We start from the raw sequence: 25,665 nt of genomic DNA on the forward strand, positions 1-25,665 counted from the left end.
ACAGCAAAGAGGCCTGTTTGAATGTTATCTGAAGCCTAGGCGAGCTAATGATACACACCGAGGGAACTGGACACAGTGTGAAACCATTACACAAGTGATTGGGGATAAACTAAAATGATCAGAAGTTGTCAGACAAAATGCAAGGAGCTGATGCTCAGGACTGGTTTCGTTTCCTGTCTGGAATGTTTTCTTCATAGAAAAAGAATCTTAATGTCTTGTGTACAAATGATGTTACTTGTCCTGTGTTTATTGGCAACCTGTACATGTTATGTGATACCCTGCATTCGGAAAAATGGTGACCACTATGATAGTGGACACAGTTGACGCCCACAATGTTGCTTATATGCTTATAAATGCTTATGAATGCAAAGTATACAAATGTGTGATGAGAAATATGATGACATTTAATGACTGACTTATGATGATATGGATTGATGCTCAGTAATGATCTCTGTTCTGAAAATCCATGTGATGAAGCTCAGAGTGATGATTTTGGGGTTATCCATTGAAATTGATAGTTGACACTAAGAACGATGATTTGTGATTATGATTGTGATTTTGAATGACCCATTGAAACGGATAATTAGTGGGGAATGATAGAGATAATTTCGCTACACTGTTAATGACTTAAAAATATATTAATCAAGTGCCTTGTATTAATATTTACCTTGTATGAATCATGGCTTTTCTGTGTTTCTGTGTGTGTGTAACTTAGATTATTAGGTGCCACTTAGTCTGCATATGTGTAAGAGCACAGAAAGCATAGTAAGATATCCTCCAACGTCAGAAAGGAGCATCGATGTGTGTCCATTCATTGAGTCATCCCGGACCTTTGCCACTCTCAAGGGAATTCTGGCCAAAGACAATAAGCACCTGTTCAGTTTGCATTGGCCCAGAACACAGACATTTTATCCAGTTTGATCAATTCAAGGTGAAAGTCCTTTTGATGTTGCAGAACAGGTTCAGTCATTCACTTTTCAAAATATCTTTATTTAATTTAAATTAATTTTCCCCTAATTCTTGCCCGTTAAGCAATATTTTATATGTCGTGTTTTAAATTACAATTTATTGTATCACATATCTGCCAAAAATAACATTTGTTTGTTGATGTAATGATTTGCTCCTTCTTCTTTGCCAAAAAGTATCTTAAAAACAACCCCAAAACACTAAACAAACAGTTCGTGTTTGATGATGATTATGCTGTTATTGTTAAAACAGGTATGGAGGGTAAAATATAAAAGGTTTATCTTGTTCTAACAAAAAAGAAGTGAAGTGAATCTGATAACTAAATATTGAAATTGTATACACGGATTCACATTTAACCCTTGGAAATAGTAGGCCGACCACCACTTCATGGCTACCCAAAATGAAACACAGGAACATGATTTGGCTGTTTCAAAACTTACAGACTAGTCCACGGCAGCGGGCCTACCGGGACGGAGAAGAGCTTTGGTCAGTGGTTAGGAATGTAATGAACAAGTAATGCCCTCTATGTTGATGATCACCTAAACGTGTAGGCCTATGCAGTAGTTTATCGTTGTATCGTTGCAGTTTGTCCTGATATGGGCATCGGCAAAAATGGCAATCTCCCATGGCATCCAATAAGGTTAAGGTAAGGTAGGAGAACAACGATGTATCTATATACACAAACACATAGCTATGTAACTCTTAATATGGTCGGTAGTTAACGTTAATGTTGAATTAGAAAAACCGTTGTGGGCTCAATTTGCATTTGGCTTGTAGTGGCTTTACAGTTGAGCTAAAGAACTCTGTAGCGTCCAAGCTGAAGCAAGTGCTGCTGTAGTCCGGGGTAGAAAGTTCAGGCTGCATGGCACAACCACTTTAAGTTAGCTACTGTGCAAATTCTGAGTCGGTGGTAGCTATATTGTATACAGAATATTAATACTGTATTCATATTGTATACTAAAATACTTAATGAAGCAAATTATGTTGAAACATTTTAGCCGCATATTCCGAATATGAGCTGTAGGCTACGTATATGATTACAAGCATGTAGCTTCTACAGCTGCAACAAATGTTGTATGTGTTTTGTGTCATATATATATATATTATATATATGACAAAACATTTAACATTTAATTATATTTGTGTTTTTACTATGAACAGTAATGAATTCAAGCATTTCCAAAGGATGACAATGACTCCCACAGTTTAAGGTAGGCTTGAATCACTTTTAGGGCTGGGCGGTATGACGGTATATACCGTGCAACGGTAGAAATGTGTCTACCGGGAGAGATTTGGCTATACCGTTTCAACCGCGGTATACTCTTATTTTGAAATCCAATCGATTTATTTTTAGATAATGACCTCCAAACTATACATCATCCCGCTTATTTTACAGTTACTCGCCAAAATGATAGAAGACGTTCCTCCAAAATACCTCTTTAACGATTATGTTGCCGTTTAGTGATTTCCGTTTAGAAAAAATAGTTCTTCAGGCAAATAGAACTTTCAAGTTTCAGGTGTTGCGTAGCAACCCATTACTTGCTGACTTCAAGTTACGTTAAATGACCGGACTACTTGCGGAATGATATCATCATCATCATCATCATTGTTTATTCAGGGAGAAATTGACTGAGCACAGGGCTCTTTTGCAGCAATGCCCTGATTGAGGCCACATAGTACAGAAGAACAATACATAAACAAACCACAACAAAACGAAACAGACAAAATACATTAAAAAAAAACCACACCAAACAACTCAGAAATTAAGCATAAAAAAGAAATAAATAAAATAACATAAAGTAAAAAAAATTAAATCAGAGAATCATTCAAAACAACAGCATTGAGGCACATCCTTATTATCTAAAAGGCTCTTAAATTGGTTGACAGACAAATACTTGGTTAATTTCAACTCCACTTGAATAGTGTTCCATTTATGGGAAGCAAAGAACTTAAAAGCTATTTTACCTATATTAGTTTTTGTAAGGGGGATTTCAAGGGAGATGAGGCTCTGTGACCGTGTATTATGACAGATGGATTTTAATTTTAAAAGTGACATGAGATAATTAGGCAGTTTTCCCACTAAGGCTTTATAAACAAATAAAAGACAGTGTTTTTCCCTCCTGTCTGCTAGAGGGGACCAACCAACATTCTTGTATAAGTTACAGTGGTGGGTCCTGAAAGCGTCTCCTGTAACAAAGCAAATAGCACTATGGTAAACAGAGTCCAGGAGTTTTAAGGTAGAGGGTGCAGCATACATGTAAACAATGTCACCATAGTCAAGAACTGACAAAATTGTTGATTGCACTATTTCCATTCGGTTTTCAAAAGTAAAACAAGATCTTATTCTATAAAGAGCACCCAGTTTAATTTTAACCTTCTTAGCTAGGTCAAGAACATGTGATTTAAATGACAGCCTATCATCTAGCCAGATACCTAGGTATTTATAGCAAGGAACTTGCTCAATATTAGTCCCAGAACGGGTGCATATCCTATGGGTGGAGGGGACATTATTTCTACCATTGGAGAAAATCATGAATTTAGTCTTAGACTCATTCAGCATCAATTTGAGGGACTTTAGGGAATCCTGTACACAATCAAAAGCATGTTGAAGGTTTGAAACTGCTTGATCTATAGAGGGCGCTGAGGCATACAAAATTGTATCATCGGCATAAAAATGGACTTTGCAATGTTCTAGATGGTCACAGATATTATTAATGTAAAGTGAGAACAATACCGGGCCTAAAATAGAGCCCTGAGGGACACCAGAATTAATTACTAGGGCCTCAGATGTAAGGCCTGCAACATCTATACATTGTGTTCTACCCGTGAAGTAGTTTTTGAACCATCTGAGGGAGACATTATCAAATCCCAGGGAGTTCAGTTTGCCAAAAAGTATCTCATGGTTTACTGTATCAAAAGCTTTCGACAGGTCAATAAATAAAGCGGCACAACATTGTTTCTTGTCTACAGCAGAGGCTATGTCATTTACCACAAGGGTTGTTGCAGTAATGGTACTGTGGCCAGCTCTGAAACCTGATTGAAAGGGGCATAAAATTGAGTTTAAAGATAGAAAAGAGCTAATTTGCTCATTTACAAAGGATTCCAACATTTTGGCTAGGCATGGGAGCTTGGAGATCGGCCTATAATTGTTCATTTCATTTGGGTCTCCCCCTTTATGAAGGGGCACCACTAATGCAGATTTCCAGATGCTAGGAATGTAGCCAGAAAAAAGTGATAGATTAAAAATGTGGGTCAGGGGTCTGGCTATAATGGGGGCAGCAAGCTTCAAGAGACGTGGGTCTAACTGGTCTGCACCCACTGAGCTCTTCATACATTTAGAATTACGAAGAGCAGAGAGGACTTCATGCTGTTGTATTGGTCTAAAAGAGAAGGATGTGGTTGGGTCAGTTCCCAGTGACCTGGCATCAACAGTGAATATGAATATGATATGAAAGACGTGAATTAAAGCACAAAACCCGTTGCCAATGATGGTCATTACTTTTTCGCAGCAGTGAATATAAAGAAATTACAGACCTGCAAACGTTGGGGTGGCCCATTCAAATCAACTGAACTTTTTTGAACATTCTGAAGAGCCGATACCTAGTACAATTTTTAAGCACATGACCTGCAAGGACTATCATGCCTACTTGTTGAGTAATCATCGACTGTTGGGAAAGATTCTACTGAAAGATCTAGCGGAAAAATATGGACTGAAGTGTCTAGTGTAGCCATTTATTTGCAGATTCTGTTCCATTTTTCTCAATGATGGTCAAATATTAGTAGTTAAAGATGCACTATTTCGATAGTTTAGATTTATTTTCAGTATTTCATAGTGAAGGAGCTGTGGGAGCACAAGAACAGTGAGCGTCTATGGCGATTATCATATACGTATGTATATATGTCTATGGCGATTATAACTGTCGAGATTCTAAGTAACATGGAGACAACTTGTTTTGGTACTCCACCTAGATCATAAACCCTTGAATAAAAAAACGACTCAGTGAAATCGGTTGAGAAATGTAAACGTGCTTTTTATGCAAAAAACCCCGCAGCTCCATCGTTTACTTGCGTTTGTTTACAGGCTTCACCTCACCAATGTTGCGGCGACGTTCGCACGTCGCAGCAACGGGCTGAAGCGGTCAATGGGGCGTCTATGTGTAATTGCCAACTTCTTAATTTTCTTATTTTAATATGTGGCCATATAAGACAATGTTTTTCTCATCATTATTGCGTTAACATATGAACAAACATTGAAAAGAAAGTTAACACTTGATTTCTCTTCTGAAAGTACATTAAAGAACCACTGAAAGCCACATAAGCACTGGACTAAATGCCACTACATGCACTTTGTTTTAATCTTACTATTTAAAGATTCAATGCAAACGTTCAGTACAAAGTAGGCATATACTGACCACTATTGCTTAGGCCAATAGGCCTATTGAGGCAGTATTGTTTCTGCACTTTAGTGTTCTCAAGGGTCAATAAATAAAGCAGATCATACTGTATAGCCTATGTCTGTGGACACATTTCGCCACCGCTGAAGTGTCCTCTTTTTCACAAACTCAAATCTGGTCACCCTACGTATAATAAACCGTGATATATACCGTAACCGTGATATACAATTACGAATACCGTGATAGAAGATTTTGGCCATATCGCCCACCCCTAATCACTTTCATAAAAGGTCTAGAAAGGTGAGTGACACAGGCATGACATGTCACGTGTGAGTTGCACAACATCATGTAAAAATGTTCTGTAAAGATAAGTTTTGTTGTTTCAAAGGTCTGTTTCAGCAATGATTCTCAGTTGAACTGTAACTGTATATTATAACTATACCAGGGATATAGTAATTCTATAATGAAGAGTCATAAACAGACACAGTTACACATGTACTCTCTGGTGCTGATGTTCTCAGGAACTGACCATCCATTACTCCTAGGCTGAAGTCTAATATGATATGTCACTACACTCTACACTACTATGTACACTACTCAGAAATCTGCCTTTCATTTAATATGTTCATTTTTAAACGCACTGGCATTAAACTCAGTCTCATTCACCAGGCAAAAAGAATGTTGTCATCATGGGCAGAAAAACGTGGTTCTCTATTCCAGCCCAGAATAGACCTCTCAAGAACAGGATCAATGTTGTTCTCAGCAGAGAGCTGAAGTAAGAGCCTCAGTAAACTCAAGACACGGCAGCCCTGGCTTTAGTTGTGTGCATGGGTAGCTTTGCATGGTCAGATAAATTAGTCCATTGATCAGTAGATACATTATGTTTATAAAACTGGGCTTTTCTGTCTTAGTCTTTGTCAGCTAACCCACATTATGGATCATTAGAACTATGTCTATTGGATAGAATAGGGAAATATGGTATGGGGAATATGTGTTCAATCTATAATAAAAAATGTAAAAAGCATCAGTATGGATGTTTTAAAATGTGCTGACATTCCTCTCCCCCTTCTTCTCTGACCTAGGCAGCCTCCACCAGGAGCTCACTATTTGGCGTCTGACTTTAGTGAAGCCACATAAGCACTGGACTAAATGCCACTACATGCACTTTGTTTTAATCTTACTATTTAAAGATTCAATGCAAACGTTCAGTACAAAGTAGGCATATACTGACCACTATTGCTTAGGCCAATTAGTCCATTGATCAGTAGATACATTATGTTTATAAAACTGGGCTTTTCTGTCTTAGTCTTTGTCAGCTAACCCACATTATGGATCATTAGAACTATCTCTATTGGATAGAATAGGGAAATATGGTATGGGGAATATGTGTTCAATCTATAATAAAAAATGTAAAAAGCATCAGTATGGATGTTTTAAAATGTGCTGACATTCCTCTCCCCCTTCTTCTCTGACCTAGGCAGCCTCCACCAGGAGCTCACTATTTGGCGTCTGACTTTAGTGAAGCCCTTTGTCTTCTGGACACAACAGACCTAGCAAAAGAGGTGGACCAGGTTTGGATTATTGGGGGCAGTTCACTGTACCCACTTCTGCCACCATATGTAGCGAAGGGAGAGAGCAATCACCCCGACTGGCCTTGAACCCAGGTCATATACAATCAATGTTCACACAACCCCTTGTCAGCTGGACTGGTAGAAAAGAATGAACCAAACTATTAAAAGCAAGTTGAGAATCCAAGAGTGAAATTTGTGAAATTAAGCATGCATGTTGTCAAGACAGTAAAGGGTTATCACTGTTTGAAATCATGTTTGGAAGAACCTAAACTGCCTAAAATCATATGCTTAAACAGATAAAGAGATTGAATATACATTTGCAGAATATATGGCACAAATGTGAATTAGCAAAATGCTCTCAGAACTCTCTGTGCTCCGCAGGAACCTGTGAGGCTGAAACAAAGGTTGGACCAGGAGATTGGGTCCTAATCAACAGCCTCAAAAGAAAACACTGGCACTCGCCCAAGTGGGACGGACCATACCAAGTGCTACTGTCAACAACTACCGCAGTCAAGATAGCTGAGAGAGCCACCTGGATACATCTAACACATTGCAAACGAGTAAGCTGGCCTTAGACAGAGACAGAGGATAGGAGCTGTCTTCCTCTACAGTTTTCAAGGGCCGGCCCACTGTGACAGGAAGTCCAACCTACAAAGGGGGATGGTGTTTTTAGAGACCACCCGTCTCAAACGTTGGTGAAGAAAACAACGCTGTCCTGTGGGGTAGAAGAGCCTAGTAGAGACTGGGAGGGTTGGGCGGTCCTATCTCTGTGAAGTCATGGGGAGTTACAAGAAAAATGAAACAATTTGTGGGACTTTTAATAATAACTGTACTGCTCTACATTTTGGGACTGTTAGCATATTGATGGATTTCACAACAGACACCGGTCTTGGTCAAATGACCGTGACGGGGTCTGGCTAAAGATCATCCGTGGTGGAAATGGTGAACCAGACTGCCCAAACACACTTTCCACAAAGAGACTGTTTACATTTTCCTACCCAGTGTAATTTTCAACAGCCGATGTGTTCTGCAAAATGACTGATGCGGAGCAGGGCCTTGAAGGACACAGCAAAGAGGCCTGTTTGAATGTTATCTGAAGCCTAGGCGAGCTAATGCTACACACCGAGGGAACTGGACACAGTGTGAAACCATTACACAAGTGATTGGGGATAAACTAATATGATCAGAAGTTGTCAGACAAAATGCAAGGAGCTGATGCTCAGGACTGGTTTCGTGCCCTGTCTGGAATGTTTTCTTCATAGGAAAAGAATCTTAATGTCTTGTGTACAAATGATGTTACTTGTCCTGTGTATATTGGCAACCTGTACATGTTATGTGATACCCTGCATTCGGAAAAATGGTGACCACTATGATAGTGGACACAGTTGACGCCCACAATGTTGCTTATATGCTTATAAATGCTTATAAATGCAAAGTATACAAATGTGTGATGAGAAATATGATGACATTTAATGACTGACTTATGATGATATGGATTGATGCTCAGTAATGATCTCGGTTCTGAAAATCCATGTGATGAAGCTCAGAGTGATGATTTTGGGGTTATCCATTGAAATTGATAGTTGACCATAAGAACGATGATTTGTGATTATGATTGTGATTTTGAATTACCCATTGAAACGGATAATTAGTGGGGAATGATAGAGATAATTTCGCTACACTGTTAATGACTTAAGAATATATTAATCAAGTGCCTTGTATTAATAATTACCTTGTATGAATAATGGCTTTTCTGTGTTTCTGTGTGTGTGTAACTTAGATTATTAGGTGCCACTTAGTCTGCATATGTGTAAGAGCACAGAAAGCATAGTAAGATATCCTCAGACGTCAGAGACCCACCACGTGGTTATCCCTGCTGACAAATTGTTTTGCCGTCAGAACGCTAAACTTCTATCTATATAAACCTTGTGCAATGTGTTTAATATTGCTTCTCTCTCGTCTGCTGCATAGTGGGAGTGGGCCTGTGTCTCTCTCTGACCTGACGGGACATGGGTGAGCCCAACGAGCTTGTTGTTGTTGTTTAATAAATATACTTATATGCAACTCCGGAGTCCTGAGGTAACTTGAGTGAATTTTCACCTAACAATAAGCCTCCCAGCACTTCGAAGGAAAGGGTCAATTGTGACTGGTTATATCAGTTTCAGTTCTGGTATTATTCTAACATTGTCTTTTTAAAAGAACTACTTTCGTAGCTGCTGTTTTTGTGGGTAATGGCAATGCATTATTTCTAATATGAAGAAATGACACAGCAAGTTGTTGAAGTTGAAGTTTTTTTATTCTCATCAAAAATGTGCAGAAACTGCACATCCTCTACAGTGAGCCACAGCTTATCTAGACAGAATGCATAAATCTGTAGCTAGATGGCAACAATCACAGCTCGTAGCGGAACTGTACCCTGCCTTTCCTTAATGAGCAAGACATCGAGTTGCTGCCATTTTGTACAGTAGTAGTGCAGGTCCCCAGATGGTCGTCACGCATCAGGTCCTTATCCCACACCTCCAGTTTGAGGGCATCTCCAGGTCTTCCGTGGGGAAAGCTGAATGCCGCGCTCCAGGAGGGGTTGGCATTGTTCTTTATGAACTCTGTCGTGCCGCCAAAAGCATTGCCACAGAACACTTTGACGTAGGGGTCAGGAGGGCTCCAGGCGTCGCCGCTCAGGCCGTAGGCACGGATGCCCCACACACGGACGTCAGCAGTAGCCACACACAGCAGAGACAGGACAAGGAGGCCCAGGGGCAGGGAGGTACAGGTGGTTGCCATGACTCTCAGGACAGACAAGGGCTCTAAGGCATGGTAGAAACTAACAGAGAGAACAAATGCACATACAACACACCAAACTAAATCATCTTTCTTCAATGTTCCGACTGACTCAAATGTATTTTGTGTTGGTCATTCCAAGCAAAGATCAAAAAAGTAATCTTAATAAAACCTTCATGAAGGAGTGGTTCCAAATCCAACACACATTAATTCATTACATTAATAAGGGCAAAATCAGGCCAGACTTTGTTTCGTACCTGTGTCTTGTGGAGTATGAAGGCTCTGTGTCAAGCCCAAGATGAGTTATCATCACCTGCGCTCAGCTTTTAAAGGAGCATCGCTGTGTGTCCATTCATTGGTCATCCCGCACCTGGGCCACTCTCAGGGGAATTCTGGCCAAAGACAATAAGCACCTGTTCAGGTTGCCTTGACCCAGAACAACAGACCATGTATTTTTATCCAGTTTGATAAATTAAAGGTGTAAGTAATTTTGGTGTTATATAATAAGTTCAGTCGTTCACATAATTCAGGCTCTCATACAGTGAACAAACTTTTCAAAATATCTTAATTTAATTTAAATACATTTTCTCCTACTTCTTGCAATATTTGATATGTCGTGTTTTAAGCTACAATTTATTGTATCACATATCTGCCAAGAATAAAAAAAATTAACACTAAGCTGTTTGTTGATGTAATGATTTGCTCCTCCTCCAGTGAATTATTTCACCAAACAGCATCTTGAAAACAAACCCACAACACTAAACAAACACAGTTCATGTTTGATGATGATTATGCTGTAAACGTTAAAACATGTATGGAGGGTAAAAGATGAAAGTTTCATCTTGATCATCATTTTTTCTTTAGTAGTTTTTTATGTTGTATTAGGATGACTACAGTTGGATTAAGGGATTAGTCTAGGTTTCCAATCTTGTTCTCAGAGGTGTAAAGTAACGAATTACTTTTACTCACGTTACTGTAATTGAGTAGTTTTTTTGTGTACTTTGTAATTTTTAAGTAGTTTTTGAAATCGGTAATTTTACTTTTACTTAAGTAGATTTTGACTGAAGTATTGTACTTCGCTACATTGGAAATTACATCCGTTACTGAGTAAAAAAAACAAACAGTTCAAGGCGGGAATCGCGCACCACAATTCTCACTGCAATGGTGGATGCTGCTATATGATGGAGTCATGCAAGGCGCCGGTACGGTGCCGAGTCACGAGAGATAGATATGGAGGAAGATGATAGTGCGGACTACCAAGTACCAACAAGTTGCGGACCACCAACAAGCTGAAGCACCGAACTTTCCGCCAGTTGAAATTAAAGAAGATGACGAAAACCCGTGGCCACATCTCAGCAAGCAGTTTGCCTTCCAACGTAAAAGAGGCAACAGCTATATGCTGTGTAAACTGTGCCTAATCCGCCAGTCAGAACTTTCTGCTTATAAACATTCATCTTCAAATCTGCGCAAGCATGTGTTGGTAAGTACAGTATTTGTCCCTTTCCATTAGTAGTTCAGACAGCGTTTTTGTCATTTAGTTAGCTTTGCTCCATTAAGCAAAATATGCGTTTCATGGCACTAGTAGGTAGTAGCCTAATTTTGGCTAGCACTTGCAACCGCCCTGAGTATGCTAACGTCGACAGCGGTCATCCAATAGACTAATAATAATTCCATTCCTGTCTTCCATTCGTTTCAGGTCATAGCATTATTATGTTCAGTCTCTCATATTGTGTTAAAAAACTGCAGATCAGACATCAGCAATGAAATACACCACATAAACTGATATTAGGCTAATCATTTGGCTGCCTCCCATGCCTTGAAACAGAACAATGTGAATGCGCACACCACCGTTTTCAGACAGTTGGACAAGTCAATGTGTATGTCGTTATCTGCAATTTATCACGATGTTTAGTCAGATATTGATAACGATAAGTGGTGTCTTTGCAACGTGCACGTCTTTCATGTTCATGTTCATGCTCAGGGGTCTCGGTTAGCAAGAATTGAGGATTATGAATTGTGATGCATGTAGAAATAGAAAATAATGCTATAATTCTGTATACTGTAGGTCTGTCATCTCAAGTAGCTATTTATAGCTATTTCTGTGTTATGATGCACTCTTGATGGCAGCTCAATACTTAATTGTCAGAAATGTTGTTTGTCATTCTACAGGTCTAGTCTATGTCAGACAACACCTTGACCGGATGTTGGAGGCTGGAGCAAGTTGGACAACATTCATCAGATGAAGATGATTTATTTTCCTCAATGAAGTCCAGAAGGTCAGAAGGTACAGGGGAGTTAGAAGGGTACCTAGCTTGTGTCTCAGTCAATATGGATCTGCTGAACGCCTTTCAGAATATCAAAAAACTGTCCCTGAAACTCAATACTGGCCTACCTGCCTCGGCCGCCTGCGAGCGACTCTTCAGCTGTGCTGGATTGCTGTTCAATGCAAAGCTAGCCCAGATGAACTCTACTCATCTTGAAAATCAGCTGCTGCTCAAACTCAACAAGAAGTTTGTAGACTAATGCTCTAAAGGTGGACACAAGTAAAGTAACCAAAGTTTACAGTGGGGCAGCGGTATTTCAACTTTTTATTTTAGCTGTCATGTGGTTCATGTCTTGACACGTCCTCCCAAAAGTTCTTAAATGTTGTGTTGACATGTTTAATGTTTGACATGTTTAATGTCATTGCACTTATATTTCTAAAGATTCTCCTTTAATAAAAAATAACTAGTTTTTGTATTGGATTTATGACCCCTTGTCCTTTTTTGCACTATATAGGAGCGGCCCCCATCAAGTTGTTGAAAGTAACTAAGTAACTTTTACTTAAAGTACATTTTAAATGAACTACTTTTTACTTTTACTTGAGTAGATTTTTAGATGGGTAATTTTACTTGTACTTAAGTAAAATTTCATCAAAGTAATTGTACTTTTACTTGAGTACAACATTTCAGTACTTTTTACACCTCTGCTTGTTCTAACAAAAAAGAAATGAAGTGAATCTGATAACTTCACGCAGTCTAAATGTTGAAAATATATACATGGATTCACATTTAACCTTTGGAAATAGTAGGCCGACTACGACTTCATGGCTACCCAAAATGGAACACAGGAACATGATTTGGCTGTTTCAAACCTCACAGACTAGTCGACGGCAGCAGCAGCTGGTGCAAGCCTCTAACCGTGGTAGTTATAGTAAACCAGGGGGGGGGGGCTACCGGGACGGAGAAGAGCTTTGGTCAGTGGTTAAGAATGTAATGAACAAGTAATGCCCTCTATGTTGATGATCACCTAAACTTGTAGGCCTATGCAGTAGTTTCTGAAGCACTCAACCTCAGGAATTACATTTTGGCTGATGGCTCTTCTAGTACATGATGTTCTCAACAAGGACCATAGGCGGCGCAGTAGATTGTAGAACGCTCTAAAATGAGCTGTAACGTCATTACCGCTACGAGAGCATTTATAAACCGCTGGCGGGAAGTTTCGAAGCTCAGAGAGCGTAATCCAGGGAGCTAACTGATTTGTCAGCTAATATTAGAGATTTAGCCTGTCAATTACTCATCAAAAATTCTGCGGCTTGGCATAATGTCTCGCGTACTGAACTGTATGGTTGCAGTTTGTCCTGATATGGGCATCGGCAAAAATGGCAATCTCCCATGGCATCCAATAAGGTTAAGGTAAGGTAGGAAAACAACGATGTATCTATATATACAAACACATAGCTATGTAACTCTAAATATGGTTAACGTTAATGTTGAATTAGAAAAAATGGTGTGGGCTCACTTTGCATTTGGCTTGTAGTGCCTTTACAGTTGAGCTAAAGAACTCCGTAGCGTCCAAGCTGAAGCAAGTGCTGCTGTAGCCTAGTCTGGGGTAGAAAGTTCAGGCTGCATGGCACAACCACTTTAAGTTAGCTACTGTGCAAATTCTGAGTCGGTGGTAGCTATATTGTAAACAGAATATTAATACTGTATTCATATTGTATACTAAAATACTTAATGAAGCAAATTTTGTTGAAACATTTTAGCCGCATATTCCGAATATGAGCTGTAGGCTACGTATATGATTACAAGCATGTAGCTTCTACAGCTGCAACAAATGTTGTGTGTGTTTTGTGTCATATATATATGACAAAACATTTAACATTGAATTATATTTGTGTTTTTACTATGAACAGTAATGAATTCAAGCATTTCCAAAGGATGACAATGACTCCCACAGTTGAAGGTAGGCTTGAATCACTTTCATAAAAGGTCTAGCAAGGTGAGTGACACAGGCATGACATGTCACGTGTGAGTTACACAACATCATGTAAAAACGTTTTGTTGTTTCAAAGGTCGTTTCCAGCAATGATTCTCAGTTTAGCTGTAAATGTATATTGTAACTTTATTATAACTGTACCAGGGATATAGTAATTCTATAATGAAGAGTCATAAACAGACAGTCACACATGTACTCTCTGGTGCTGATGTTCTCAGGAACTAACCATCCATTACTCCTAGGCTGAAGTCTAATATGATATGTCACTACACTATACGCTACTCAGAAATCTGCCTTTCATTTACTATTTTCATTTATAAACGCACTGGCATTAAACTCAGTCTCATTCACCAGGCAAGAAGAATGTTGTCATCATGGGCAGAAAAACGTGGTTCTCTATTCCAGCCCAGAATAGACCTCTTAAGAACAGGATCAATGTTGTTCTCAGCAGAGAGCTGAAGTAAGAGCCTCAGTAAATTCAAGACATGGCAGCCCTGGCTTTAGTTGTGTGCATGGGTAGCTTTGCATGGTCAGATAGATTAGTCCATTGATCAGTAGATACATTATGTTTATAAAAATGGGCTTTTCTGTCGTAGCCTTTGTCAGCTAACCCACATTATGGAATAAATCATTAGAACTATGTCTATTGGATAGAATGGGGAAATATGGTATGGGGAATATGTGTCCTATCTAGGGATGGGCATTCGATTAAATTGTCTTAATCGATCGTCGGGAGAATTAACGATCGATTTTCGATTAATCATTAATATTTTTATATTAAAATTCACTATTTATAGGCTATATTAAAATGCAGTGAAAAAAAAAAAAAAACACAGCGTGTTTCCTCATTGAGATCTTTATTACAAGATGAACAACTCTTGTGGCAGTTAAACTTACAAGATGGACAACTCATGTGGCAGTTAAACGGGATCCGTTCAATGGTTACACTAGAAAATATGCGCTGCTGTACTCTTAAGCAGCGGAGCCGACAGCTAGAAGCCGGTGCTCATAAACACAACTGACCTTCGTTTTTTTTTTTCTCTCTAACTAATTAATCTCACATTTTGAAATTCATTCATCTAGATTCGTCGTGATTAAAAGTTTGTTTTCTTCTAAAGACTAAATCTTATAAATTAACGAGTAATCACTTAAGACAGCGTGTATTTTAGACACTGTTGTTTAATTGTATTTTTTTCGTGCTCTCTCGCCGTCATACAAGGAATGTATGCGAGACACAACGGTGCCCCTCGACGGTAAATCGTAAGAATTGTCCCTTGAAGCAATTCGAATCACCTCAGTCAGCCCACCGTCTTCAACTATCTTGATGGGCCGACAGTCACCGGCAACCTAAACTGCTACAGCGTTGGTAACCTTTTCACCGACTGGTCTAGTTAATTTCCTAGAGAAGTCGTGGAGTGTGGGTTGGCGACCATCTAACCTGGGACTGCTTTCTGTCGGGTGCTTTGCATTAAGGTGATAACTTAAAGACGAGCTGCTTCTGTGATCGCTACATTCAGCTTGACAAATGCTACATACAACTTTAGTTTTTTTCGATTGTTCTGTCATTTTGCCTCTTACACAGAAACTTTCCGCCCAACAATCCCTCAGCTCTCTCCATCTTCAACTACCGTCTCGGTCTCTTCTATCTAACTGACTGCAGACACGCGGCGGTTTCGTGCCATGGGTCAACGCGCACCGGAAGTAAACAAAGTTGCGTTAACTGCGTTCAAATATTTTATTGCATTAATCTCGGCCATAATAATTTCATAGAATAACGCGTTTACTTTGACAGCCCTAAAATAAATAAATTACACGCACACTACGCAACAGAACATGCATTAGTTTTAATCGATGAAAAAATAATTTCATCGAGGAAATTCTTAATGATCAATTAATCGATCGTCGATTAATTATGCCCATCCCTAGTCCTATCTATAATAAAAATTCAAAAAAGCATCAGTATGGATGTTTTAAAATGTGCTGACATTCCTCTCCCCCTCCTTCTCTGACCTAGGCAGCCTCCACCAGGAGCTCACTATTTGGCGTCTGACTTTAGTGAAGCCCTTTGTCTTCTGGACACAGAAGACCTAGCAAAAGAGGTGGACCAGGTTTGGATTATTGGGGGCAGTTCACTGTACAGAGTGAGTGTTTTACCTGTCCTCATTTGTGTTAGTTCGTGAAAAGCTATAGAAGAAGCCAGTAATGGACATAGAGAAACTTGCAGAAATATATATTAAGTATTGAAAAACATTTGTTGGAGAAGTGTGCAGTCCTCGATTCAGGTGAAAAGTTGTTGATATTTGAGCTCATCAGTCAGCCTTGCTTACGTGCTAAAGCAGTGTGTTGATTGGCTAGTATAGTGTATGAGTCAGTCTGAGCCACGTTTCCCATTTGGGGGGAATTTGATGAAAAGGATCGCATCCCACTTCTGACACCATATGTAGCGAAGGGAGAGAGCAATCACTCCACCCGGCCTTGAACCCAGGTCTTACGGGGCACCAAACCTGCACACTGACCGCAATGCCAAAGAGCCAGACTTGTTGGTATGGCAGTCAGAGCACATACTCAGAAGCTCTCCATCACACTGTACCTTTTAAGTAGTTCAAGAAATATTTTTTATTATTTTATTTTTATATTATTTACTATAACTTTTTGCTTTTCAGCTTGTTATGACAGCTAGTGTCATTATCACTGTAATGTATCAAGAGTATTTTTTTTACACTAGAAAAGGTCCTGAAATTGGTTTAACTGAGAATCCTCTTTTCTTTTTTTTTTTTTTTTACCTTTTTTTTATCTCTCTCTGCTTGAGTTCTGCTTGAGATGTGTGTCTGCCGTGATGTGTCTCTCTGCCATGATGTGTCTCTCTGCCATGATGTGTCTCTCTGCCATGATGTGTCTCTCTGCCATCATGTGTGTACTCTGCCATGATGTGTCTCTCTGCCATGATGTGTCTCTCTGCCATGATGTGTGTACTCTGCCATGATGTGTGTACTCTGTCATAAATGTGCTCAGGGTGAGGCCCTCTCCTCCACTCAACCAGTGATTTAGTTCTGCAATAGTCTTGCCTGATTACTTAAGTGGCACACTACTTTTGGAGTGCAAGCACATTAGTGTGTGGCCACAGTTCCTGAAGGCTATTTTAAGTTAATGAGGGTTGCCAATCGCAGAACAGTTGTGTTGAATTCTCTACCCGTTTAGTTATTTCAGCGGTCAGCTGTATGTTACAAAACGCAGCATTTCTTTGCACCGGCACAGACATCACAGCTCTTTCATCTGTGCCCATATGAATACACAGGCCCACGCATACACATATACATACACACACACACACACACGCACCTGTAAATATTCCTGCCACACATGCTGTCCACTCTATTATGTCCTTTGTCATGGAGACTAAAGCATGATTACGCAATGAATAGAGCAGCCTTGCATTCACCCTTCCTGGCGCCGCGTCTGTCAGCCATAATGACCTTGTTTCTTTTTAAACTGAAATGAAGCCATTTTCATGTCCATATTCTCTTCATTAGGAAACGATGGAAAACTCGGGCAAAAGACGGCTGTTTGTGACACGGATCTTACAGCAATTTGACAGCGACACGTTCATCCCCAACATCGACATGTCCAAGTACAACCTTTTGTCCGAGTGAGTAGGAGAATCAGTGCCTTACCCAGACATTAAATCCTTTTTCCACAGTAATGCATGCAAGGATTAGAAATAGTAGTTATACTATGATGTGTTTTGTCAGGTTAGGTTTAAACCACTACAGTCATTACTGGTACAATTAAGGCTGAACAAATTGTTAATTTATTAGCTCTCCCATTGGAAGAGTGTCTGCTTTGCCCAAACAACAAAGTACCCTGTGGAAACACATGTATTTTCGTCATGCGTACTCACAGTTAAGCCCTCTTCAAGAGAAGACTCAATCCAGTGGAGAATTACACGAATCCAGTGTATATTGCAGAAGTACAGTGCATGGGATCTGGACCTGGGACCTTAGTGTGGTTGAAACTTGGTTCTGCCAGTTACACAACAGCAACATTAGCAGCTGTTTTGTTTATGCATATCCATTGAAAGACAATTTGGAAGGAAGCAAGCAAACGCACGCACGCACATACACACATACACACATACAGACACACACGCACGCATGCATGCGCGCACACACAAGGACAGACAAAGCTGAGACAGGTCCTCCCAGGTGTGTCACTTTACAATTAAAATGGATTGTCTCGATAACACAAGCTGGTGCTGCATATAAAATGTGCTGAAAACATCAAAGCAATCACCCAGAATAATAACTGGGTTCTGTTTTGAATCCAAACCGGGATACATATTCATATGTGTTAGTCACCTTTTCCCATATCACCTTCACCTTAGTCATGCAAACTGTTTCATTGAGAATTTTAGTTACCCTTGAGGGGTAGAGGCAGATGTGATGCATTTAAAAATATAGGCTTGATCTAAGTTACTGCAAGTCATTTGTGACAAGCAAAAACGTTGTCTCTGTGTTTCGTTTCTCCCTAAGGTTTCCAGGGGTTCCGGAAGGTCTTCAGGAGGAGAATGGTGTAAAGTACAGATTTGAGGTCTACGAGAGCACTGACCACTGACCAGTGTCCCCTCAACAATCCCTCAAGACATCCTTAAACAAGCTCTCAAACTGATACAGAATCACAAATTTTGCAATTACAATTGTTTTTTTCTTTCGTTTGTTTGTTGCCTTTCAGTGGATGCACTCGGTACAGCAGAAATAGTATGGGGTATCACACCATAGGGTAGCCCAGCTATGTCATTGTGTAGCATGAGAGCAGGAAATCCCATACGATCTGTGTTGTACCTCAGTGTTTATATACATAACCTTATGTTTTTGTTTGTTTCGGACAATTAAAAAATATCTGCTTTTTCTGGAGCAGCATAATTAGGAATCACATAAAAATGATACCACAAGGAAGATGTGACTAAATGTGTTAATCAGATCTTCATTGGTACTTTTGTAAGGCACTGTAGAGGATCAATACATCCATCCATTCGTGATAAACAATGTAGCTATTTTTAAGTTGATGCTTTTACATACCTTGTTTACTTGAGTGGCCACAGTAATAATGTCTACTGAAAGAATGACGAATACATTTAACCATAATATTGAATCACTTCAGAATGATTCCATATTGTCAGGTTCTGTTTTTGGAACGCAATAAATATGTCTGCCTTCTGTGGTTATTTGAATAATGTTGTCATTTTTGGTGTACTATCAATGTAGTTCTTTAGGTATCTTAATGTTGGTCCATTTTGTTTGTTTGGACTTAATCTTAATGTCTTCTGACAACAGCATGGTACAATGTCACACAGTCCTTTTGTTTTGGGATGACTACCCACTTCTTGTCACTCAGCCCAATTAATATGCATGTGTTTCATGTGAAGAGACTAGCAATTACCAGCAAAGGCTTTGTTTTTGATCTGCTTCGGGAAGAATTACTTCGGCACCCTTTCTCTCTCTCTCTCTCTCTCTCTCTCTCTTTCTCTCTCTCTCTGTCACACACACAGTCATTTATCATCCTGTTGAGAAGGCTGCACTGTGGGCAGCTCTAACCTTTAGGGCAGATCAGTTTCATGCCACCACAGCTATAGACTTCAGAGCCCGAAAATGCGGTTTAGTGACACCCACCTCAGCTGCTCTTCCCCCCAGCCCTCCTCTGCACGTTGAGTGGCTCTTGACTTTTAATGTCAGGTGGAACAGCGCCGTGATGAGCGAAGTCACTGCTCTTTACTGTGTTGTGCTGATGCTACATTAGCATTTCAGATGTAAAGGTGGCATTTGCTATGCTCTCAACACAGTTCTAGTGAAGGTGAATGCGTGTCTCGTGTTGTACGTTTAGCAATTTTGCTGTTTATTTTGATTATATCTTTAAATCACATTTTTTTTTCAATTTTGTGCCAATAGTTAAAGGTGAACACTTAGATGTGAGTGGCATGATGTTGGGAAATGGCTGCTTTGAAAATTTAATTTTACTCCTGAATGTACCCTGAGTGGGTTGTGAAATTTGAGGCCAAACTATTTGGTAAAATTAGAAATATATACACACATCCATATATATATATATATATATGTGTGTGTGTGGATCAATCCATATCTAGCATCATGCCCCAATATCACCCCATGTCCCCTTCACAGTCACAATGTAAGATGGTGGGGAAAAATATGGATTCCATCCCAGAGACTACAAGTGTTGGCATGAATTGTTGTGGGTAGTTCCATTTGAAAAGGAAAAGAAATTATGTGAGGGCTGGACTGGCACTCAGACGCTGCCATCCTCTGTGCTCTGCCAGCTCTCACCCTCTGTGCTCTGCCAGTTCTGGTCTCAAACAGGTCTCGGCTGTCTACCTAACGACAGGCATGGTCAGAAGATGCCCTGTAAAAGGTATCCAGTGTGTTGCTCCCCCCCCCCCCCCCTCTCTCTCACTCAAACCTGAGAGCGCCAACACCTGTTCTCTTCTCTTCGTATCGCGCTCTCAATCACTCGCTCTGACTCACTCACTCTCTCTGGCTGCCTGCCTTGCACTCAGTCCAGTCTGTATGATTACTCCAGCTTTTCATAGCTATTCCTTTCTCTTGAAGGTCAATTTAGGAGCTCGAATGTAACGGATGATCAGCTCCTTCAGTGACATGAGGATAAAGGGCTTTCTGAGCATGAAGAGGGATTTAACAGCATCTCCATAAACAGGTGAGTTTATGCAGCTGTGCTTGTGTCTGTCTTGTTCACAGTCAAATAGTGGGACACATCTGTCATTCATCCTCTCTCCATCTGTTGTCTTTAGGCAGATTTATTTATGTTAAAAGTGTGTCTTGTAATATGTAAAATTGCCAGTGACCACAGTGATGAATGACAGATGTATGTCCAACGAACAGGAGCAGCTTTCCTTCTTTTGGAACATTTTGAAAAATGATTTAGATCAATTTGCTCATTTGAAATGATACCATTTGGTATAGTGCGATATTCTTCTTCTTGCAAATGTGGAGTTCGTTTATTTTGGCTTGAGGCCCTTCAAATTCAGCTTCTTAGTGTCATATCTGTCCTTTTAGTGATGTGGAATCCATGGAGATACTCAAATAGTTTGCTTCAAAAGTTTCATTTGAAAAGTGGATCTTTAGTCTGGTTGTTTTGTGCAGTGGCAATCATGTTCGCCTTAAATACTCACTCTTTACCCAAACAACGCATTACCTTTTCAAATAACGGTCTGTGATTTTACTACACAATTCTCCATGTATGAATGTTAACTCCACCCTGAATGAAAGGTTTTGATGTTGGCCTGGCACTTCAAAATACATGCCTGTTTCATACAAATGGTGGAATGGTATCTCCTGTCATCTCAGTCAGTCATTAGAAGTCTTTTCTCATGAAACATTTCCTGTGAAGTTCTGGACAACAATGTGTGAGTATTGTGCAGATTTCTATGAAGGGAATACATCGGTGTACAATCATCTAATGTGTCATTAGATTTTAACATCATTAGTTATGCTGATAAATGCTACTTTATCACTGTATGACAATACGTCAACTAATAGTGTATGCAGAATATTCACTTAATGTTTGGAGGAAGGGGGTGGTCAAATATGCACAGTGTGAATTCTGCATGTTATCAGTTGTGAATCACACATATGCATCCAGGTGCGTTAAGTGCTTTGTTTGGCGCTCCTCTCCAGCGCTGCCGTGGCAACAATCACTGCCCTGAGCTGAACGCCCCGTGGTTTCCATGCTCTTTTATTTGGTGGGAGAGGCCGTCATCAAGGATTCTCTCTGTTCTAAGGTCGACTGCAGACCAGGGCAGACCCCCAAAGCGCGCGCTGGCGCTTTAAAGGCCATCCTGGGGAGCTCTCTGCTCCACCGACATGAGCCCAGGCAGACCACCCAGCCGCTCACTGCTGGGACAGACCAATCAGGAAACATATGGGTTCTCTGTTGCCTCGTTATTGGTTAAAAAAATAAATAAAAAATGGCTGGCTGGCTTCACGAGAAAGAGATATAGGCTGGCTGGCTTCACGAGAAAGAGATATGTTTTTTTATCATACAGTCTTAGATTTATATGGCAAAAATGACATCTAATGATTAAATGCTTTTTTAATTTTTTATAAAAGTAGATTTTTTTTTCTGCATTTCTGTGGATTCTGTGCATTAAGAATATCTGGTTAAATGTACCTGGCAGAACATGCTATTATTAACAAAAAAAACCTCTTTGGAAGTATTGATCAGTCTTTGGGGAGTGCATTCAGTAGCAATTCAAATACATGGATAAGATGTCCCTGGATGGCTGACGCATCTTTTCCATCAGCCACTGCTGAGAGCTCTGTTGTCCTTCGTCACTTTGCTTTCTTACTTTAGACGCCCTCTTTCAGAGCGTCAGCACAGCTTTTGCGTGGCTACTCTTTTCAGTGAAGGGCAACAGACTATACATCCTCCCACACATTTGACCTCAGCATCAATGTTTTCTCTCAAATATGTATTAAGAATTCTAACAGGCACACACACACACACACACAGTCTTTTACCCCTCTAAAACATAGCACTCTGTAGTGTACAGAGGTGCATTGTGTAACAGAAGGACAAGGCCACTCAGACAATGGACTTTTCAGAGCTACATGCCGTCACCAAGGGATGTGACAAGGGATTTTTCAAACCCTGCAGTAAAAATACTGCAGTAACTTTCCAAGGAGTGTCAGAAATCATTTCAGACTTTCGTGTGGGCTTTGAAGACCATGAGAAACAAGGAGAGATACAATTATATTCAAGACACATTAATTGGCCCTGGAGAACTAAAGGCAAAATACAAGAAAAATAACATGTAGAAAATGCAGAAATTTGGCATTTCACTAAAGCAGTTTAGACATGTGTTGTGTGAATTTGTCTTGCATAACAATGTCGGGAGATTTAATTGGGCTCGTCATAGCCTTTGTGAAGTGAAGTGCCCCCTTGATGAATAATACTAATAAGATGAAGACCTGCAGGTTTTTGTTATACACAGTTGGCAAGGATGAGGTGACAGGATGGAGTTTAATGAGAACACAAACAAAACAAAACAAATTCAGTGTCTAGAAGAAGAAACCTACGTGACATTAGCAGTAAATATATTTGAAAAAGAATTGATACTTGATAAGAATTAACTGATAGCTTTGAAACGACTCATTTTCTGACAGGTGGCTTCCATCAGCTTTCACAATTTCCCATGATTCCCTGAGCCGCGACCGGTCACTAGAATCAGACATGGGGGACACGCCAACAGAAGTACGCACGGACGGGAACTCTCTGTTGAAGGCCGTGTACCTGAGCCGCCTGAGACTCACGAGACTGCTGCTTGAAGGTGGAGCCTACATTAACGAAAGCAACGAGCGAGGCGAGACTCCACTAATGGTGGCCTGTAGGACCCATCATTCAGATGCACAGAGTGTGCCCAAGCCCAAGATAGTAAAGTGAGTTCAACCTTGTTGCGACCTACAGTAGACAAATTTTACTTCGAATGTGCTTTCCCTCTGAGTGCAGAGTGTGTATGGCAGTGTCTTCTACATCCTGTTGTTTATTCACTGCATTTGTGGTAATTCAGCAATTTAATTCTATTTTTCAAACCTCAGTTTAACTAGGAAAAAATATGGTGCATATAAGCATTTTACTGTATTTGTGTTTGATGTTTCTGTCTGTCCTGTTTCTTCAGTTCTACTAAACCTATGTACAGTATCTACTTCACTATGAGGTATTATACACTTACCATCCATATCTTTCTCAGATACCTGCTAGAGAGTGGCGCCGACCCAAACATCCAAGACAAGAGTGGAAGGACGGCCCTGATGCATGCCTGCATGGAGCGGGCCGGTGTGGAGGTTTTGTCTTTGCTGCTGTTGAGTGGTGCTGACCCCAGCTTGGAGGACCACTCTGGCTCATCCGCCCTGGTCTACGCTGTGAACTCCGGTGACAAGGATGCCCTGAGGGAACTGCTCGATGCCTGCAAAGCCAAGGGCAAGGAGGTCATCATCATCACAACAGACAAACTACCATCTGGACGACAAATGACCAAGCAGTATCTGAATGTCCCACCACCACCGGACTTGGATGACCGCTTGCACTGTACCCCGGCCTCCTGCATGTCACCCTCTGAAATTCAGCTCTGTACCCCTCCTCACTCCTTGTGCAGTGCCCAGCCTGAGAGCCAGCGACTTGGACAGAGGGACCCTCAAGGCCTGATCCCCTCTACCAACTCTGCCACATCGCAACCAGGCTCTCCGACCCACAACCACATCTCCATGCAGGACCCAGGAGTCGCCAAACTCCTGCACCTTCAGAGGCTTCATTCTGAACCCTGGTTGAAGATCCCCCCGTCTTTGCTGGTCCAGCAGAGCAAGGGCTCTTCCCTAACCGAGGAGCTCCAGGACATCACCCCGGAGGAAGAGCTCTCGTTTAAAATCAATGGCCTCCCTTTCTCCAGGAGAACTCTGGCTGCTTCCCGCCATCAGAGCATCGACGTTAAGGACGCCACCGGTCTGCTGCGGGCCCTGGAGCAAGCCAACGAGAGCGATAGAGACCTGGGTGGAGCCCGAAGCCTGTTGAGTAGGAAGATGTCCTACGACAGTGTGTCGTCTCTCCAACACTCCTTGTCACACTTGAACCTCAGTCGGGAAGGGAGCACAGCAGAACCCATTCCTGTGGACAGAGCTGTCCCAGACAGCATCCCAAACCTTGCGGTGTCAAGCTTGCGAAATGTCGTTCGCCGGCGGAACATCGGGATGGACCACTACAGCTCAGACTCCCAGCTGCCCCAGTTCGGCAGCCAGAGCGCAGAGGACCGGACGGGACCAGCGGCTGCGTCCGAGAAGCGGAAACTTGTGTCCAGCCGCTCGTCCACCCTGTCGGGGTCCAAGGAGTCCCTGGAGGGCCTCCCGCAGAGGAGAGCTGCCGGGATGTTGGAGCGCAGAGGCTCGGGGGCCCTGCTTCTGGATCACATTGCTCAAACACGGCCTGGGTACTTGCCCCCACTCAACCCGCACGCGCCCATTCCAGACATCAAGGTCAACTCTACCACAGCCTCTACCGGACCGATGAGCGCGAGCAAACTTGTGGGCGCTGGGGTTCAGCCTGCTCCCCCGGGAGTTGCACCAGCACCACCCAAACAGTTCCTGCCCTTTGCCCCAAGTTTGCCCAGAGATGTGAAGACCAAGAAGACACTGCTGAGGCGCCACTCCATGCAGACGGAGCAGATCAAGCAACTGGTTAACTTTGAAGAGATTTTTGGACAGTAAGACAAAGCGAGGTATGCTGTCTGAGGGCACCAATATAAATTATGGACATTTTTCAATTCTCAATGCAAGCTACAGTTAAATCCACGTAGCGTCTGTAAATGGAATTTAATGGCAGCACTGATGTCAACCTCTTCATGTGCAACAACGTTATTTACTTATCAACCACAGCATCTCACAGTACCCTTCTGTCAACGAGTAAACCATTCCTATGGTGTATAGAAACCTACCCACTCAATTAATTCTCAATAGACGGTTTCAAGACTATTTTGTTGCAAAAAATTGAGCTTGTGATAAAGGCTGGTAGCCCGAGTCAAAGAGATGGCCACCAAGTAATAGAAAGCATGCCAAACAACTAAAGAAAAAAAACAAGTACAATGTCCTTCTCAACACTAATCAAGTAACACATGTGCTTTTCTG

General features: G+C 41.0%; 3 protein-coding genes and 1 pseudogene across 3 annotated transcripts; 3 read left to right on the forward strand and 1 right to left on the reverse strand.

Moving 5' to 3' along the window:
* The first annotated feature begins 292 nt into the window (after positions 1 to 292).
* On the forward strand, positions 293 to 8,720 carry LOC105913053 (annotated as a pseudogene).
* Positions 8,721 to 9,208: 488 nt separating this feature from the next.
* Positions 9,209 to 10,068, reverse strand: LOC105902228 (perforin-1-like). The gene is made up of 2 exons (XM_012829777.3): positions 9,967 to 10,068; positions 9,209 to 9,752 (listed from the first exon to the last, which is right to left on the reverse strand). The coding sequence occupies exons 1-2, from the start codon at positions 10,017 to 10,019 to the stop codon at positions 9,323 to 9,325; spliced, it is 483 nt and encodes a 160-aa protein (XP_012685231.2). The 5' UTR covers positions 10,020 to 10,068; the 3' UTR covers positions 9,209 to 9,322.
* A 3,082-nt stretch (positions 10,069 to 13,150) lies between these two features.
* Positions 13,151 to 19,418, forward strand: LOC105889924 (dihydrofolate reductase). Its single transcript, XM_031570278.2, has 6 exons — positions 13,151 to 13,383; positions 13,884 to 13,933; positions 14,321 to 14,426; positions 15,981 to 16,107; positions 17,497 to 17,612; positions 18,496 to 19,418. The coding sequence occupies exons 1-6, from the start codon at positions 13,292 to 13,294 to the stop codon at positions 18,575 to 18,577; spliced, it is 573 nt and encodes a 190-aa protein (XP_031426138.1). The 5' UTR covers positions 13,151 to 13,291; the 3' UTR covers positions 18,578 to 19,418.
* A 1,354-nt stretch (positions 19,419 to 20,772) lies between these two features.
* Positions 20,773 to 25,608, forward strand: ankrd34bb (ankyrin repeat domain 34Bb). Its single transcript, XM_031570279.2, has 2 exons — positions 20,773 to 23,430; positions 23,742 to 25,608. Exons 1-2 carry the CDS (start codon positions 23,225 to 23,227, stop codon positions 25,246 to 25,248), a joined length of 1,713 nt encoding a protein of 570 aa, XP_031426139.1. The 5' UTR covers positions 20,773 to 23,224; the 3' UTR covers positions 25,249 to 25,608.
* The last annotated feature ends 57 nt before the right edge of the window (positions 25,609 to 25,665 follow it).

The sequence above is a fragment of the Clupea harengus genome, chromosome 7, assembly GCF_900700415.2.
Source record: "Clupea harengus chromosome 7, Ch_v2.0.2, whole genome shotgun sequence".
In the NCBI taxonomy this organism is placed as follows: Eukaryota; Metazoa; Chordata; class Actinopteri; order Clupeiformes; family Clupeidae; genus Clupea; species Clupea harengus.